The sequence below is a fragment of the Balaenoptera musculus genome, chromosome 15 (assembly GCF_009873245.2).
Source record: "Balaenoptera musculus isolate JJ_BM4_2016_0621 chromosome 15, mBalMus1.pri.v3, whole genome shotgun sequence".
In the NCBI taxonomy this organism is placed as follows: Eukaryota; Metazoa; Chordata; class Mammalia; order Artiodactyla; family Balaenopteridae; genus Balaenoptera; species Balaenoptera musculus.
The window spans coordinates 66,303,415-66,321,340 of NC_045799.1; the positions used below are offsets into that span (position 1 = coordinate 66,303,415).

At 45.7% G+C, this 17,926-nt stretch overlaps 1 protein-coding gene and 1 non-coding gene across 2 annotated transcripts in view; one reads left to right on the forward strand and one right to left on the reverse strand.

Moving 5' to 3' along the window:
* The window catches only part of VWA3A (von Willebrand factor A domain containing 3A), a 45,198-nt gene that overhangs the window by 14,058 nt on the left and 13,214 nt on the right, over window positions 1-17,926 (forward strand). The window contains exons 12-22 of the mRNA XM_036826777.1: window positions 1,017-1,142; window positions 2,773-2,908; window positions 3,018-3,121; window positions 4,795-4,875; window positions 5,314-5,408; window positions 6,863-6,982; window positions 11,314-11,388; window positions 11,586-11,730; window positions 12,169-12,364; window positions 14,809-14,879; window positions 17,598-17,750. Coding sequence (XP_036682672.1) covers window positions 1,017-1,142; window positions 2,773-2,908; window positions 3,018-3,121; window positions 4,795-4,875; window positions 5,314-5,408; window positions 6,863-6,982; window positions 11,314-11,388; window positions 11,586-11,730; window positions 12,169-12,364; window positions 14,809-14,879; window positions 17,598-17,750 — 1,302 coding nt within the window. The remainder of the gene's footprint in view (window positions 1-1,016; window positions 1,143-2,772; window positions 2,909-3,017; window positions 3,122-4,794; window positions 4,876-5,313; window positions 5,409-6,862; window positions 6,983-11,313; window positions 11,389-11,585; window positions 11,731-12,168; window positions 12,365-14,808; window positions 14,880-17,597; window positions 17,751-17,926) is intronic.
* On the reverse strand, window positions 9,817-9,922 carry LOC118882148. The gene has a single exon (XR_005016699.1). It is a non-coding gene; the product is annotated as a U6 spliceosomal RNA (small nuclear RNA).

Consider the following 17,926-nt stretch of genomic DNA (forward strand, 5'->3'; position numbering starts at 1 on the left):
GCCAGGTCTTCTGATTTTTCAACAAGAGCCAGAAACCTGGATTTTTGTATGTGTGTGATTTCTTTACATTTTTTAAAAATTGCGGTGAAATTCTCATAACATAAAGTGAACAATCAAGGGCAGTTAGTACATTCACAATGTTGTGCAATCACCACCTTTATTTAGCTCCAAAACATTTCCATCCCCCCAAAAGGAAACTCTGTACCTACTAAAGCAGTGACTCCCTGTTCCCCCTCCTCTGCAGCCCCAGGTAACCACCAATCTGCTTTCTGTCTCTAGGGATTTACCTGTTGTTGATATTTCATATAAATGGAATCATACACCTTTCATGTCCATCTTCTTTCACTGAGCGTCATGTTTTCAAGGTTCATCTATGTTGTAGCCTGCATCAGAACTTTGTTCCTTTTGGGTTGAATAATATTCCATTTTCTGGATATACTACACTTTGTTTATCCATTCATCAGTCAATGGACATTTGAGCTGTTGTGAACTGGTATGATTATTGGTGTACAAGTATCTGAGTCCCTGTTTTCAATTACTGTAGGTATAAAGCTAGGAGTAGAAATGCTGGGTCAGGTAGTAATTCTGTTTAATTTCTTGAGGAGCCACCAAACAGTTCTCCACAGCAGCTGCACCATTTTACAGTTCCACCCTCATCCCACAGTTCCAATTCCTCCTCCTCCCCCTCCCCCTCTCTCCCGCTCCCCCTCCCGATCCCCTCCCCCCATCATTATTATTATTATTATTGTCATCCTAGAAGGTGTAAAGTGTTTCTTCACATTTTTAAGGCTAGACAGCCCTTCAATTGCTTAAAAACACTGCAAGCCAATGCTGTACAAATGGAACACTGACTTTCGCAGGCTCTGTCCTGCACATGGACCCCGGTTTATAACGTCCGCTTCAAAGAGCCTGACGCTCCGCCTTAGGGATTCACGTGGCTGCCTGTCCTTTCCCGCCTTGGCCACTGCCGGTAGCCAGGTGACTTCTGCCTGACTGATTGCCCTCGCCACCCCCAGATCTACAGCAGCCGGGAGGTGGATGAGCTCCTGGCAGAAATCCAGAAGGCCCAGAGCCTCCGGGGCCACGTCAAAGCCCTGCACCAGAGCGCCCCCTGGGAGGAGCCGACCGGCTTGATGCACGAGGTAGGCGGTGAGAGCCCCAAGCTCAGACCTTCCGCGGAGGCGCGCAGCTGGCCTCACCGTGCTCGCCTGTCTCACCTGTCACGCAAGTCCCGAAAATGGAACAAAGCGAGGCCCCGCCCCCCGCTGTCCCAACAGCTGTGAGCTGCCTAGGCCTCCGATAGAAGGATCCTGGTGGATTTTCTAACTGAAAGATTTATTTCAGAGAAAGGCCAGCAGGTTCCTGCCACCCCTTCGCCGTACCACTACCCCTCCCTTCCCCCCAGTTTGGAGAACGATGAAAACCTCAACCGCACAGGGTAGGCTGTCTTGAAGACGGTCTTTCCACCAGTATCTCACTCAGGGCAAAGGCCCTGCTTGGGGACGCTTAATTTAACATCAGCAGAGTAACTCAGAAAGCTTATGGACACAATCACCGTTAAAGCTGCGTACCGAAGAGAATTGGGAATGCGTTTATAGCTTCACAGAATGAATGTATGGATTTGGGGTACCAGACGTTTTGACCTGGCTGGATGTAGTGAAAGAAACACAGCACCTAGACTGGGACTTTAAATTTTAGTTTCAGCTCTTCTACTGATTATCTAAAACAATAACAATAATTATTAGGATTATAATAGTTTTCATTTGCTGAGTGCTCACTATAAGATGGGCACAATGCTTAATTCTTTAAATGCCTTATTTTATCCTTACAACAACAGTCTGCGGTAGGTATGTTATTACCCCCATTTTACAGATGAGAAAACTGAAGTTAAGAGTTTAAATAATTTGCCTGAGATCACAGAGGGAAGCTGATTAGTCTCAGTTGAACCCAGGTCTGTTTGATGCCAAAACCTTGCCAGATGTTTCCCAAAATGAAACACATGTACTACTTGTAGTTTGCAAGATGATTATAAGGTGATACATAGATTAATATTCTTTTCAATGTTATGCATTTAAAACTAGCTCATTATGGCAGAAATAGATCTTTCTAAAATTATTTAAGTACAAAAAAGGAAGTCAAAAATTAAAATTGAAATTAACATTAATTTCAATTACTATTATTAAAATTAATAATTAAAAAGATTTAATGTTATATGTTTGATTTTTTAGATATTAAGTAAATAACAGTACAGTGGTACTCACAGCAAAGTTCATGAAGGAGGTGCTCGAATGTCTGAAGTTTGGGAATTGCTGTTCTGTGTTTTCCTCATACACGAGCTATGTGATTTAACCTCTCAGAACCTCAGGTTTTTGGTTGTAAATGTGGACGAGGGAGGCTGGGCTAGATCAGGGCTCCCTAAATGATTTGGTGCAGGAGTTACTTTTCAGTTCCCTGGAGCCTCATGTTTTGAGCCCTGGGCAGGGCCACCTGTCATCTTCGAGTCCGAGGTGCTTATCTTAATGGTAAGGGTGGGAAGGGGTGAGGAGGACGGACAAATGAAAGAGGAAGTGAGTTTCTGGGTATATCTCTCTCTTCTCCTGGAAATTCCAGAAATTTCCTGAGAAGCAGATGGGGATAGTGGGAGGGGAAGGCAGAACTGCCTTTAGTTTACCAGGTAATGTTTTAAGATGCTCCCTTGGATGGGTGGGGGAGACTGTGGACTTTCCAGCTGTAAAATATGATTATGTAAGGATGATTTTTCATTTCAATTAGATTTCCACAGAGATTGCAAAGAGGCCACTCACGAGTCTCTTGCCTAAACCCCCAAAGCATGAGGATCCCCTCACAATTGAGTTCCCAAACTTGGACAAGACTTCTGCAGAATGGCTAAAGACCAATAGCCTGAAAGGTAAATACCCAAAGAGGGAAGAACCCAGGACCCAGGTGACTAACTGAAAGGAATGAACCCTTTGGGGCTTCATGAGTAGTGCCTCAAACCCCACCATTTATTTTTACAGCCAAGAAGCTAAGCCTTTATCAGGTTCTGGCACCCAATGCATTCTCTCCCGTGGAGGAATTTGTGCCTATTCTCCGGAAGACAGTATCATCAACTATCTATGAGGTAACTCAGATTCAGAGTTCTGTCCAGTCCTTTGCAGGGGAGCTCCTGTGTGGTATTTCCTTTCTGAAATGTTCAGGAAATAGAAGTCATAAGACAGAGCCCAAGGAGCAAGGGCCTGAGGGCCTGGAGTGGGGTGGAGGCGTTCCACCCAGGACTCTAGAACTCTCATCAAATCTACTCTAACTGCTGTTTTTCAAAGATACGAAAATGAAACTTGGGAGACTGGGGTAAGAGGGAGTATATTGGGCACCACAGTCGCCTCCTCCACGGAGGTTTTCCTCCTCCCCATTCAGAACACACTCTCTTTGTGTCCTCGCTGTACCTTGTACAGACTTCTACTATCGCTCCTGTAATGCGCTCATGTGTGTATTTGTTACATGTCTAATCCCCACCAAAGTATGAGCCCTTTAAAAGAAAAAGCTCTTCTCCAACCCTCTATCCCCGATATCTAGTACAAGTAAGCACTCAGTGAGTGGTGGCTGAGTGGGTGGAAGGAAGGATGGAAAGAAGAATGAAAAGGATGAATGAGCGGATGGATGGAAATGATGAATGAATAGGTAAAAGAATGGATGGATGGTTGGATGGATGGATGGATGGAAAAGTGAACAGATGGAAAGATGGGAGGGAAAATGGAAGGATGGATGACAGGATAAAGTAAAAAAAGATGAAAGGATGGGGACTTCCCTGGTAGTCCAGTGGTTAAGACTCTGCACTCCCAATGCAGGGGGCCTGGGTTCGATCCCTTGTCAGGGAACTAGATCCCGCATGCCGCAACCAAGATCCCACACGTGGAAACGAAGGTCCCATGTGCTGCAACTAAGACCCGGGCACAGCCAAATAAATATATTAATTAATTAAATAAATATTTTTAAAAAAAGACGAAAGAATGAAAGTAAAGATTAAAGGAAGGGTGGAAGGATGGAAGAATGGAAGGACGGTATAATGGTAATGGGTGAATAGCAAGATCAGTGGAGGGACTTCCCTGGTGGTCCAGTGGTTGAGACTCTGCGCTCCCACTGCAGGGGGCATGGGTTCGATCCCTGGTTGGAGAACTAGGATCCCACATGCCGCACCGTGCGGTCAAAAAAAAAAAAGAAAGAAAAAGAAAAGGAAGGAAAAGAAAGATCAGTGGAAAGGCAGAAGAATGAAAGGAAAGAGAGAGTGTGGGGATGTAGAGTCCTGGCAGCCCATGGATGGATGACTAGATGGAAGGAGTGATAGTTAGAGATATGACAACTTGGTGGAGGATGAAAGAACAAAATGAACAAATTTGATTTTCAAAGTGTCCATGAAGGCCCATCTGGATTCCCAAACCTAAGAACTCATGGCTAGTATGTTTTAAGGTCTGCAATTCTGCTATTACCAAACCTTCAACCATATCTTGTAGTAAAGACTCTGATGTTCAGAAGAGCCTCCTGAGAAGGGAGCTGGCTTGCTGTCAGGCACAGTTCATTCAGGGGACTGTATCCTGAAGGCCCTCTGCTGCCAGCTCCAGACAAGGCAATGGCCTGGTGTGTGGGGAAGAGGGGCATAATCCAACCCCAGATGTGCTAAGAGCCCATTTCCCTCTCTTGCATCTCACTTGGAGAGCCCAGTGGCCAATTTAAACTTAAAATCCTTCCCCACCTGTGCTTCTGTTCACCTGCTCCCCTCCTGGCCACACCTGAGTGCAGAAGGCAATGGTACAATTTGAATGGCATGATGGGACAATGAAGAATATTCACGTGGACCTGCCCCTCCTGTATGAGTACCAGGTCAGTGGTGGGCCCCATCAATCAGAATATGGGGTGCGGGGAGGGAGATGGCTGGAATGTGGAGGCACCAAGCCCCTGACTGAACTCCCTCTTATAAACAGAGGCTGTGCTCCACCCACAAGCCCCTCTGGAGCTTTCTCCACCTCCTCCCCAGGCAGGGACCTGGATGCCAAGCAGGGACCTGGATCAAAAGTCTCTGATCCTTTGGGTCAATATTTACCTCCTCCCCATTTGAGGCAATGAAATACTTTGACTCTTCCCTTCCTGATCTTGTGGCAGACTCGTCCATGCTTTAGCGGAATGTTTGTACTGCCTGGATAGCCATGGCCTTGACACAGCATTCCCAGAAACCAAGTGGGGTACACCCCCTTCCCCGAGACCCCTTAATTGGCCATGCTCTGCACAGTCGCTCACTGTGTGTGGCGCATGAGTTTGCAGAAACAGCTCAGCAGAGCTACGCGGATGTATGAGAGACGGATCGAGTGGCTCTCCTTGGCCAGCAGAAGAATCTGGGGCACCGTCTGCGAAAAAAGGTACCTTCCCCCAGTAGTGTTGTTGTCCTTCGTGGGTGTCATGTGTGACACAGCACTTAACCAACTCATGAATTCCCTGTTGGTAGCATCATTTAGATTAAGGATCAGTAATCACTCAGCAGAACCCCTGGAGGGAAAAGTCACCACCATCATCCCCAACATCAACAATAGCATCACTCAATATCAACAATGTCACTCAGGAATCTTTCTGTTAAAAAGCAACAGAAACTAAGTGCAAATTGACTTAAGCAAATTAGGGAAGTCTGGTTAAGGTAACTGAAAATTCTAGACTAGATTTGATAGCTGTCTTCAGGCATGGCTTGATCCAGAGGTTCATGCATGTCAGGAATCTCTCTCCACCCCTCAGCTCTGTTTTCCTCTCTGTTCGCTTTGTTTTCAGGCTGGCTTGCCCCTCCAGGTAGCGAGATAGCCACCCAAAGCTCCCAACTTCCTTCCTTCAGTCTAGCACTCCCAGGGCTTGGGGCAAGGGTCCATCCTTGAGCTATTCACTAGGGCCAAGAGGGTTTGATGTTCTGATTGCCTGGGGTCAAATGTCCACTCTTAAAGTTTGGGCTGGCGTCAGCTCTACCCAACTCAAATGGACTGTTAGAGTCAGAGGTATTCCCCCTCCTCGCCCCCCCAAAATCAAGATGCTGCTGTGAGAAGAGGTAATGGATGCTGAGTAGGGAGAACCAATAGGTATCCAAAATATCATTATCACTTCCACACCTTACTTGATGCCTTACCACTTACCAAGTATTATGCTTTGTAATACTATTCATCTATTATATCATTTAATTCTCAAAGTAACCCTGTGAAGAGTCTCATTATAAATAGTTTATAGTTAAATATGCCAAGGACCAGAGAGGTGTTGTGACTTGCCTAAGGCCACACAGGAAGTAGGACTTGAACCAAGGCCTTCTGACTCTCTATCCAGGGGCTTTTCTTTTGCTATCCATAGCTGCCTCAAAATGAGAATCGGGGGGAGGAGATGGGGCTATAAGATTTGAAGTAATAAAAGGAGAAGGCTGAATAGCACTAGAGATCTTAAAACAGAGAGAGAAAATAATAAGATACATTTCCCCAGAGGCCCCAGTTATGCCTAATTCCCCATCTAACTTGCTTAGCTTGTTTCTGTTTTCCCTTCATAGACCCCAACCTATAATAATATTGAATGCTAGTAATTTAAAACAAGGAAATGTACGAAATCATTATATGCAGCCCTGTCCTTAAACCATCTCCACCACGAGGCTTTATACCATGATAGACCCTCCTGGAGAGAAGGTTCTACTGTTGTAAACTTGCCTGTGTTGACTTCAGACCATGGAGATTTGGCCAGCTATGAACTTGGCATGCAGAACTCCCCTGGAAAAAACGTTAAATAGTAAAATGGAACAAAATAAACATTATCTGAGAGGTTTGGTTCTCCTCTTAAAGCTTGTGTTTCTTTTTAGGGTGGTTATACTGCTCGATATCTCTGTGACCAATTCCATGTACATTATTCATATCCAGCACTCCCTGAGACTTCTGCTGGAGGAGCAGCTGTCCAACAAGGACTGCTTCAACATCATCGCGTACGCTCCCGCTTCCTGCTTCCCACTTCCCGTGGTGGGGAGGGCGTGTGCACTCGGATGCCATCGCTGGGCTGAGGCTTCTGGCAGGATGACAGATGTATGGGCACCCAGCATCCTAGGAGGGCCGTCAGTTTATCTGATTTGAAGGATCTTGTTTGGGGCATTGAATAATTAAATGGTTGCAGGACAGTCCCACTGGGGCGAAGGTGATAAGCGGCCCCAAAACACATTGCTTGATCAGCCAGGATAAAGTAACTCAGCCCATTGCCCCATTTGGCTACCAAGCTGATAAACACAAAAGAGAAAAAGAAGGGCCCCCAGGCTTGGTTCCTAGCTCAGTTCTAGCAAGCCACAGTATTTCAAACACTCAGAATTCCAATTATAAATTTTAATTATACATAGATATATCAATATAATTTTTGTATATAGTTATATGTTGTATATTATGTATAGCTATATAGAATTAAATTATACAGTTATATATAAAACTATATGATTTAATTATATATAAAACTGTATATTTAAATTATATATAAGTATATATAATATAAATTAAAACTATATAACTATATATTTAAATTATATATTTTATATATAAATTTTAAATATAAATAAACTTAAATTTAAAATGTAAATATTCCATATATAACAAGTATTTAACTACATATACATTTAAATTATATATCACTATATATAATACTATATATATTTAAGTTATAGTTCTGTCTACGTAGTTACTTACATTTTTAATCTATAATTATATATAATTTAAATATATGTATAGTTATATATATATTTTTTTAATTAATTTATTTTATTTTTGGCTGCATTGGGTCTTCATTGCTGCGTGCGGGCTTTCTTTAGTTGTGGTGTGTGGGCTTTCTCTAGTTGCGGCGAGCGGGGACTACTCTTCGTTGCGGTGCAAGGGCTTCTCGTTGTGACTTCTCTTGTTGCAGAGCACGGGCTCTAGGTGCGTGGGCTTCAGCAGTTGTGGCTGGCGGGCTCTAGAGTGCAGGCTCAGTAGTTGTGGCACATGGGCTTAGTTGCTCCTTGGCATGTGGGATCTTCCCGTGCCCCTGCATTGGCAGGTAGATTCTTAACCACTGCGCCACCCGGGAAGCCCTATATATATTTTTTTATGCAATTTCACATGAAATAGGGAGTGTTCTAAACCTAATAAGTCAGCAGTTAATATTATATATTAAACCGTACCAGAGTCTAATCTTTCCCTAATAAATTCTACAGAAAAAATGCTTAGAGAAGCATTTTGGACAATATTTTCATTCATTCATCCATCCATTCATTCATTCAACGAACTTTTATTGAAAGCCTGCCATGCACCGTCACTATGCCAGGCATTAGGGATACAGAAGTTAAAACACACAATACCTATCCTCAAGGAATTTATGGCCTAGTAGTAGGAGACAGGCGTGTCAAAATATAAGTGCTATTAAATGTTTTCTGAAGAAATAAGTAAAAGGGAGGATATGGGACTGTGAGGGCTCAAAGGCAGGGTCAGTGTATTCCATCTGGGTAGAGTGAGGTCAGGAAATCTTCACAGAGGAAGTGACCCTTTAGCTGAGTCTTGACAAATGAGTACGTGTTTGCCTAGCACATGGGAGTGATGGGGGAAATGGGGAGAAAGGGCATTCCAGGTACAGGGAGAAGCACGAGCAGAGGCACAGAGGTGTGACGGACTACAGAACCCTGGGGAGCTGTCAGTGTGAATAGTCCCGTGTGAATAAGGGGTGAGAGGGAGAGACTGGGCATGACCAAAAAACAAAATAAAACACCAGGTGATGGAGGCTTTATAGAGGAGTTTTTATACTATAGGACGTATAGGTATTGAAGGATTTTAAGCAAGAGTAATAATCTTGAAACGCTCGAGCTACAAGGGGAAGGATGGACTGAAGGGATGCGATACTGGAGGGTAGACCAGTTAGACCACTGCAGGGGTAGTGGGGGCTTGAGCCAAGGCAGTGGGAATGAAAGACAGTGAGGCCTGTGAGGGATGCGGGGGAGTTAGAATCTACAGAATGTAGTCACTGTTTGGCTGTAGGGGATGAGGGAATGGTGAGGAGAAGATGTGCCAGGTGGAGCAGAGCTTGGAAGGTAAACATATAGAGTTTGAGATCCTCAGGAGTCTGGGGATTCTCCTGTTAGGAGCTCTAGCCAAGAAATACGGGTTTGCGAGCCATCAGCATTTTGGTTGAAGACATGAGAGGGCATGAATTGCACCTGTGGAGATGTGAAGGGGGAGAGGTGACAACCAAGGACAGAACTTGGGAAGAACTGCCATTTGGAGTGTGGGCAGAGAAAGGGAACCGCCAAAGAAATGAGAGGAGCAGCCAGAAAGGCAGGAGGAAAACCAGGAGAGAAAGGTGTTTACCCTTTCCCAAGGGAAAAAAAACAGAGCCTGCAGAAGCAAAAAAGGAAGGGGAAGAATGCAGGAATCCACTGGATCTGGCAATAGCGCTCCCTGATAGGAAAACAATGAGATATAATGTGTTTTGCAATTCATTTTGGCAAGTATTTAAAAGATTGATAATACCCAGTGCTGATGATAATTTGGTGAAAAGGGCACTCTTGGAAAGTATTGGTGGAAGTGTAATTTGGTATAGCCCTTGTATTAAATTTCTTTATTCAAGTATAGTTGATGTACAATGTTGTGTTAGTTTCAGGTGTAGAGCAAAGTGATTCAGTTTCATATGTATATATATTCTTTTTTCAGATTCTTTTCCCTTATAGGTTATTACAAAATATTGAGTATAGTTCCCCATGCTAGACAGTAGGTCCTTGTTGATTATCTATTTTATATATAGTAGTGTGTATCTGTTAATCTCAAACTCCTCATTTATTGCGTGTCAACCTTGCGCAGGGACCATGCTAATCTTCTTGGTATCGTTCCAATTTTAGTATATGTGCTGTTGAAGCAAGCACTAAATCTTTTAAGTGTATGTTCTTTGTTCCTTTGATTAAGCCTTTCAGTGCAGAGTTCTAATGATTGGTAAACCTGGAAAAAAGCAAGAGGAAATTGGTAAAATAATCCTGACAGTAGAATTCTATTCTATTGAATAGAATAGAATATGCAACTATGCATATTCTATGCAACTATTCAAAAGAATGTGGGAGATTTATGTGAACGCATTCAGAAAAAGTCCTCAGTAAGTCCAAATGAAAGGAAACAAATAGTATAGGTTATGTAATTCCATTTCTGTGAATATATATTTACCTACACATTTTAAAAAATATATGTATTTATTTATTTGGCTGCGCTGGCTCTTAGTTGCAGCCCGTGGGATCTTTTAGTTGTGGCACGCAGGATCTAGTTCCCTGACCAGGGATCGAAACCGGGCCCCCTGCATTGGGAGCATGGAGTCTTAACCGCTGGACCACCAGGGAAGTCCTACACATTTATTTTTTTTTTTAATCCAAAAGAATATAGAACAAAGAGTTAACAGAAATTGGGGGGGGGGGATAAAATTGGAGGAATTTTCACTCTTTGTATATTGTTAGAATTTTTATCCAACTATAAGAGAGATATTTCCATGGGAGGGGGAAAGGAGGTCCTTGTTAATATTTATCAGAGAACCGGGGAAGAAGCTTGACTGCAGTGGGTTGAGAAGTAGAAGATGAGGAGGAGGTGGTAACACCGTTTTTCTAGGGAACACGTCTGTGAGGGGGAAGAGGAAAGAGAGAGAAGTAGCTGGTAGACGAAGAAGTTATATTTAAGAGAGGCGATGGGGAAGACGGAAGTAGACGCTGGGCATGTGTGTGGGAGAGAGGTCACTGTGGGCAAGGTCTCAGAAGAGATTGGTGGTGGTGAAGTCAAGAGCCCAGGTGGAGGAATTGCTCTTGAGCCAGAGAGGGGACATCTTTTCCTTGATAAAGGGGATAAATCCTCTTCTCAAAGATTTAAGTTCTGTCTCATAGGGAAAATGAGCTGATACATATACAAAAGAAAAGCTATAGTGCAGATGGAGAGTGAAAAATGTGTTGTGAGGATGAATCAGAGCTAAAAAGGGAGAAACGACTCCTTCCCTGGGGGTAAGGAAGTCCACACAGAGAAGGGAGTGACCCTTCTTCAGGAGGGAAGTCTGGCCAAACTGGTGTTGGCTGTGTCTCCACTGAGGGCACAGCACTGCTCCCACCGTGAATGTGCTGAGACGTGTCATGACCAGCAAGGAGATCTTGTGGCTGGCCCAGGACAGTGGCATCCTAACATTTTGGCGGTGTAATCCAAATCTTGCCCCCTTAAAATCCTGGGGAGCCCAAAGAGCTGGGGCATGTATTTCCCCCCTAAGAACAAGCCCTCTTTCCTTTTTTCCAAGGTTTGGAAGCACTATTGAAAGCTGGAGGCCCGAGATGGTTGCCGCGAGCCATAGCAACTTACAAAGCGCCTGGCGGTAGGTGACCTGCTGGGTCTGACGTCAGCCTCCCCTGTGCTATTATTTTCTGGCCCCCCTCCCCTAGAAAGTAGCTCTCTCTAGAATCTTTGCCCTCCGACGGACTCAGGCATGAATCAGGAAACAACCGCCTTCCATTCCCCGCCCTCCCCCTCAGCCTGGCCCTCCCTCTCAGCATGGCCCTCCCTGCCCCCCAGGTGGGTCCTGAGCCTGCAGTGTCAAGGCAGCAGGAATGTCCTCAGCGCCCTGCGGAAGGCTGTGGAAGTGGACTTCAAGGACAAAGACAAACAGCAATCACAGGGCATCTACCTCTTCACCGGGGGCATCCCTGACCAGGACGTGGTGGGTAGGCCACGTCCTGGGCATCCCTTATCCTTCGTGACCCCACATCTTCTGCTAGGTGGACGCCTAGCAACTGGTTTCTCCAGCATGATTTTCCAGTCTGGACTTTATCGTGCCAAAGAATCACCCGGAGATGTTGTTCAAATGCAGATGTTGTTAGACCTGGTTCCAAAGGGGCCTGAGAGTCTGCATCTCTAACAAGCTTCCACGGGATGTCAAGGATACTGGTCTAGGATCTCAGACCCCGCTCCCCGGCCAGGCCCTATTAAGATAGTGAGAGAAATGGTGACCCAGGCTCTTTCACCTTTCCATCCTCAGTGCCACATACTAGACCAGGTACACAGTAGGTCCTCAGGAAAGCAATTAGGCTGAACTGACCCAAGATCAGCGGCTTGGAGAGCCCTCAGCTGTGGGCCCCTCCTCCCTGTCTCCCCACAGGCTATGCTCAGCGCCTACATGGCCGAGGCCCGTGTGGGCTGTGATTTCCAGCTGAACGTGTGTCTCTTCTATGTGGGCGAGTCACAGATGGACACCACGCCCCCTGCCTGCTATACCAGCCGCAGTGACACGGCCGCCGCGTACCGGGAGGTCACCCGGGCTGCTGGGGGCCGCTTCCACTGGTTTGGAGACACAGGTGTGTAAGAGTTGGCTGGACTCTCCGCATCTTTCTTCCCAGACAGTTGTCTCAGTGCCAACATAGCTCCCTATGCTATAGCCATATTCCAGGAAAGCGGCCTGTGAAAGTCACATTTGCAAATGTAAAATTACTGTTCTGGAGATGGATGGTGGCGATGGCTGCACGGCAGTGTAAATGTACTTAATGCTGCTGAACTGTACACTCAAAAAGGGTTACAATGGTACATTTTTAAATTTATTTATTTATTCATTTTTTTATTTTTGGCTGTGTTGGGTCTTCGTTTCTGTGCGAGGGCTTTCTCCAGTTGCGGCAAGTGGGGGCCACTCTTCATCGCGGTGCGCGGGCCTCTCACTATCGTGGCCTCTCTTGTTGCGGAGCACACGCTCCAGACGCGCAGGCTCAGCAGTTGTGGCTCACGGGCCCAGCTGCTCCGCGGCATGTGGGATCCTCCCAGACCAGGGCTCGAACCCGTGTCCCCTGCATTAGCAGGCAGATTCTCAACCACTGTGCCACCAGGGAAGCCCTACAATGGTACATTTTATGTTATGTATATCTTCCCATAATTGTTTTAAAGTGAAAAAGAAAAAAAGTAAAACTACTTAAAAATATTTTAGAATGTCGGGGCTGGAAGGGGCCCTAAAGGTCCCTTAGTTTAGCATTTCCCAAAAGGTGATATGTTCGCAGCAGGTGGCTGGCAAGATAGTTGTACATGGAACACAAAGCGACAATTTTTTGTCATAGCTGTAGGAGGTCAGAATATGCCACCTCAATATATGCCACTTTGGCATAAGGATTATTTTGAGCTGAAGACAATTAAGAAACAGCAGATGCCAAAAAACCTCTCTGCTTCCCCTTCCCCCATTTGCCTAAAAGCAGGACATAAATTTCTATGTCCTGCTTCTGTGCCAGGAGATGAAGGATGACTCTTAGACTCTTAAGCTCTGGTTGGCAGCTCTGGGCTCTTCACAGCACCAAGAGGAATCTACGTAACAACCCTCACCTAAAAAACCCTTGTCTTCCATTAGTTCCCCCCAAATATTTACCTTCCCACAGTTTGCCGGCCCTCAAAGCCAAACCCCATTTCCTTTGTCTTGTCATTTCTCTTTGTCTTGTCATTTCTATTGTTCTTTGGTAAGATGCTACAGAAGCCCCAAGTTCCAACCACTCCCTCTGAGTAACTCATCGCTGAGTTTCTCCCCCATGTATGCACACCGCATGCATTAATAAACTCTATTTTTCTCTTGTTAATCTGTCTTTTGTCAGTTTGATTTCCAAGGCCCCAGCTGGAGAATCTAGGAGGGTAGAGGAAAATTTTTTTCCCTCCCCTAAATGGTTATATGTTGTTGTAATATTTCATTTAAAAAATGCTAGCATTCATTGTCAGCAGTGACATAAATTTTCTCTTTAAAATATGCTTTTAAAGGATGTTAATTAGACTTTTATGGTGATCATTTCACAGTATATACAAATATCAAATCATTATGTTGTACACCTGAAAGTAATATAATGTTATATGTCAATTATATCTCAATTTTATATATGTGTGTACTTTTAAGTAAATGAAAGTGAATTGATTAAAAATATATGTTAAGTAAATTATGGTTTAGGTGATATGCAGACAAGGCAAAATTGTGACGTGATTCAGGAGGGACTGAAGCTTGGGACATGCTAGTGCATTCTGACCTCTCTGATTTATAGATGAAGAAATGACTCCCAAGAACATGAGGTGCCTGTGGTTACAAAATTAGTGGCATAGCCAGGGGTGGAACTCATGAAAAGTGCTAGGCATATACATTTAAGTTATTACTGTTGATTATTATTAATAATAGCAAACATTTATAGAATAGCTATTATATGCCAGACACGGTTTTAAGTGTTTTACATATGTTGTGATTCATTCCTCACAATAACCCTATGAAGTGTGTTATTATTATTATCCCCATTTTACAGACAGGGAAGCTGAGACACAGAACCCAAAGCATAGACGTAGTAAGTAGTAGAACCAGGATTTGAACCCAAAGTCTGCCTTGTTAGTCATTACACTCTAGTCCCTCTCAAATGAGTCACATTTGAGATATTACTACAGACATTATTCACTACAGACATTAGCTACTTTAATTAACCCCAAGGTGGATCTTTTTATTCACTGGAGGAGCAGGACCTTTCCCCTGACCTACGCTTCCTGTGGGTGAGAGCTCTTGGCTGGGTGCCGGGGTGCTGGGTCCCAAGGCCAGCCCCGCTCTTGGTATCCTCACTGTACCCGTCCATCCCCTTTACCACCAGAAAGTATGGGGGGGAGCTAGTCAGCTAAGCCCATTAAGACCCCACCCTGCCCCTTGGACTGAGGTCACCTCCACATGGCCCACGTGTTTACAGATGTGGACACTTGCCAGAATCTCCATCCCTTCCCCACGGTCAATCATGATGTGCTTTGTTTCCAGGTATTTATGAAAGCGATGATATCAGTGCCATCACGTCTGAGATGGAAAAGGCTCTCAACTACTCCCAAAAGGTATGCCTTAGGTGTGGGGCAAATGACTGCGCTGGCTTCTGTATTAGGGTCCTGGGGCTGCCATATAAAGTACCACAAACTGGGTGGCTTAAAACAACAGACATTTCTTCCCTCACAGTCCCAGAGGCTAGAGTCTGAAATCAAGGTATCAAAAGGGCCATGTCCCCACCGAAGGCTCTGGGTAGAATCCCTCTTTACCTCTTCCTAGCTTCTGGTGATGGTTGCTGTTAAAGAAATGAAATTACACTGGACGCTTGCTAAAAATGGCAAGGAAGACATTATTCAAGACGACTGTAATCGGGGAGAGAGATTGAACTCAACTCCGATTATACAGCAAAGATAGCTGGGCATTTATAGCCAATAAGCAGAGTGAGAGGGTCAGTGGATGGAAAATTACTAAGATGAAGTTGACTAGATATCGAGGGCAGGGGGATTCTTGCTAAACAGGCTCAACGGGATTCTTTGCTAAAACTGGGTTCAGCAGGCCAAAGTCAAAGCCCAGTCAAGAAGAGGGCTCAGAGGAACATGACTAAAGTTTGGTCAAGGAGGGAGTCCTTGGCACCAGCAATCCTTGCCTTTCCTTGGCTTGAGGCAGCACAACCCCAATCTCTGCTTCCATCTCCACATGGCTCTCCTCCCTCTGTGTGTGTGTCTGTGTCTCTTCTCCTCTTATAAGGACACCAATTGTATTGGATTAAGGGCCCACCCTCCCAGTACAACCTCATTAACTTACATCTTAATTACATCTTCAAAGGCCCTGCTTCCAAGTAAGGTCATGTTTATGGGTACCGGGGAACTTCAACATGTCTTTCTGGGGGACATGACTCATCCCACATCAGCTTTCCACCTTTGTGCTGATCCACAGACACCAAAGGCTTCCAATGAAATGTGAGAGTTTCCTGTAAGTCACTGGTTTCAGGTCCGTGTGCTCTACATCCTGGCCTGTACATTCTTGAACACATCAATCTCATTCCTAAACTCAAGGCCTTTGTACCTGCCACTTCCTTCACCAACTGTTCCCCTCCCAGGTCATCCATGGGTTGCTCCTTATGATTCAAGTTTCACTAAAATGTTACCTCCCCAGAGAGGGAGTTGAGCAGTTCAAGGTGAGATGAGAGCGGGACCAGATCGCATCGGGAACAATGAGAATGGAAATAAGGGAACAAATATGAGAACATGTCTTTAAGGAAGAATTGACCAAACATGTGGCTGATTGAATGAATGGGGTGAGGAAGAAGAAGAAATCCTAGGATGACTCCCAAGTTCCTTGCTGTGGGACCTGGTAGACAGTGGTGCCATTGACCCAGAGAGAGAAAACAGGTGGGGATTCAGGGAGGGTGGGCCTAGAACAAAGGTGAGTTTGCGGGGCCTGTGAGATAATGAGTGGGGGTATCCTTCAGGCAGGTGGATAAAGATGAGGGCTGGACATAGAGGTGTGGGGCAGTTCAAGCCATGGGGATGGACAGAGAACACGTAGGTGGACGTGACTCACATTTCAAATATGACCATTGTCAGGACTGCCCGTCTCCCCAGCTACATGGTGAGCTCTTGGGAGGGCAGGGCCATAGATTGGCAAACCCGTGGCTCCCCTAGCCGTGCCTGAGCTGTCCTCCCAGAGAGGGCCGCTCATTGGTGCTTTATTAAACTGCTTCTCAGGTGCACATTAGTCCTGTTCCCTCAGCTGATAAACTCATTTACAAGGTGTTAATGGGCACTAATGGTTTAATCCACCCTTCTTATGATGTTAGTTACATTTGAGTGGTGTCTTCTAGTGCCTTGATTGAGAATAATTATTGAAGAACCTTTCAGGAAGTTGAGAAATATATAGGCAAAGGAACCAAGCATCACACCACTATTCTGCCAGCATCCAGGGTCGGCCCTGGGCACATGGTGAGCTGACCACCATATGTGGATGCTGGGTCCACATATGGAGAGAACACTGGCTTTGGAACAAGACCTGCTTGGGATTGAATGGAAGATCCTCTACTTACTCATAGAATGGCCTTGGACAAGTCCTTTAAATTCATAAGCTTTGGTTTCCTCACCTGTAAAATGGGGATAAGACAGCACTTGCCCTGCCAGTATAGTTGCATGTCTTGTTGGCAAGGAAGTTTGAGACCCCCAGGCAGTAACTAGCCCAGTGCCTGATGCATCCCAGGCCCTCCATACATGATACTTACTATTATTATTATTTATTATTTACTTTTTTTGGCTGCATTGGGTCTTCGCTGCTGCATGCGGGCCCTCTCTAGTTGCGGCGAGCGGGGGCTACTCTTTGTTGCGGTGCGCGGGCTTCTCATTGCGGTGGCTTCTCTTGTTGCGGAGCACAGGCTCTAGGCGCACAGGCTTCAGTAGTTGTGGCACGTGGGCTCAGTAGTTGTGGCTCTCAGGCTCTAGAGCGCAGGATCAGCAGCTGTGGCGCACGGGCCCAGTTGCTCCACAGCATGTGGGATCTTCCCAGACCAGGGCTCAAACCCGTGTCCCCTGAATTGGCAGGCAGACTCCCAACCACTGCGCCACCAGGGAAGTCCCATGGTACTTATAATTAATAGGCCTGATCCACAGTGCTCTTGGCCCCAGGCAGCACTCTAGGGACAGAAAGAGGAGTACAGGGGCCCCAGTGGCCCCAGCGCCTCCTGCTGTGTGTGTGCGTGCGCGTGTGCCCTGCGTGGAGACACGCTGGCTCGGGTGCCGCTGACGCTCCCAATCCCCCTGCAGTGTGCCTTACTCGTGTCCTCTCTGAAGAACCAGTCTGGAAAAGAACAGGAAAGTGCAGCCCTCCTGAGAGAAAAGCCGAAGATGCTCAAGCTGAGAAGTCAGCCCGGGAAGTTCGGTCCCTCCAAGCCCACAGCACCCTCTGTGGCCAGAATGGTTTGACTCCCCTCCCTAATAACACACAGGGGATTTTGTTTCTGCCTTGTCTCCTGGTCTTTCCTAGATCTTGAAGCGGCCTGGGCCAGGGCCCCAGACCCCAGGGCTAGCGGAGGTGGGAGCAGGGTCCTCAGTGGTCAGTGTCCTGGCCTGCAGGGGGAGGGGACCCCCGGGGG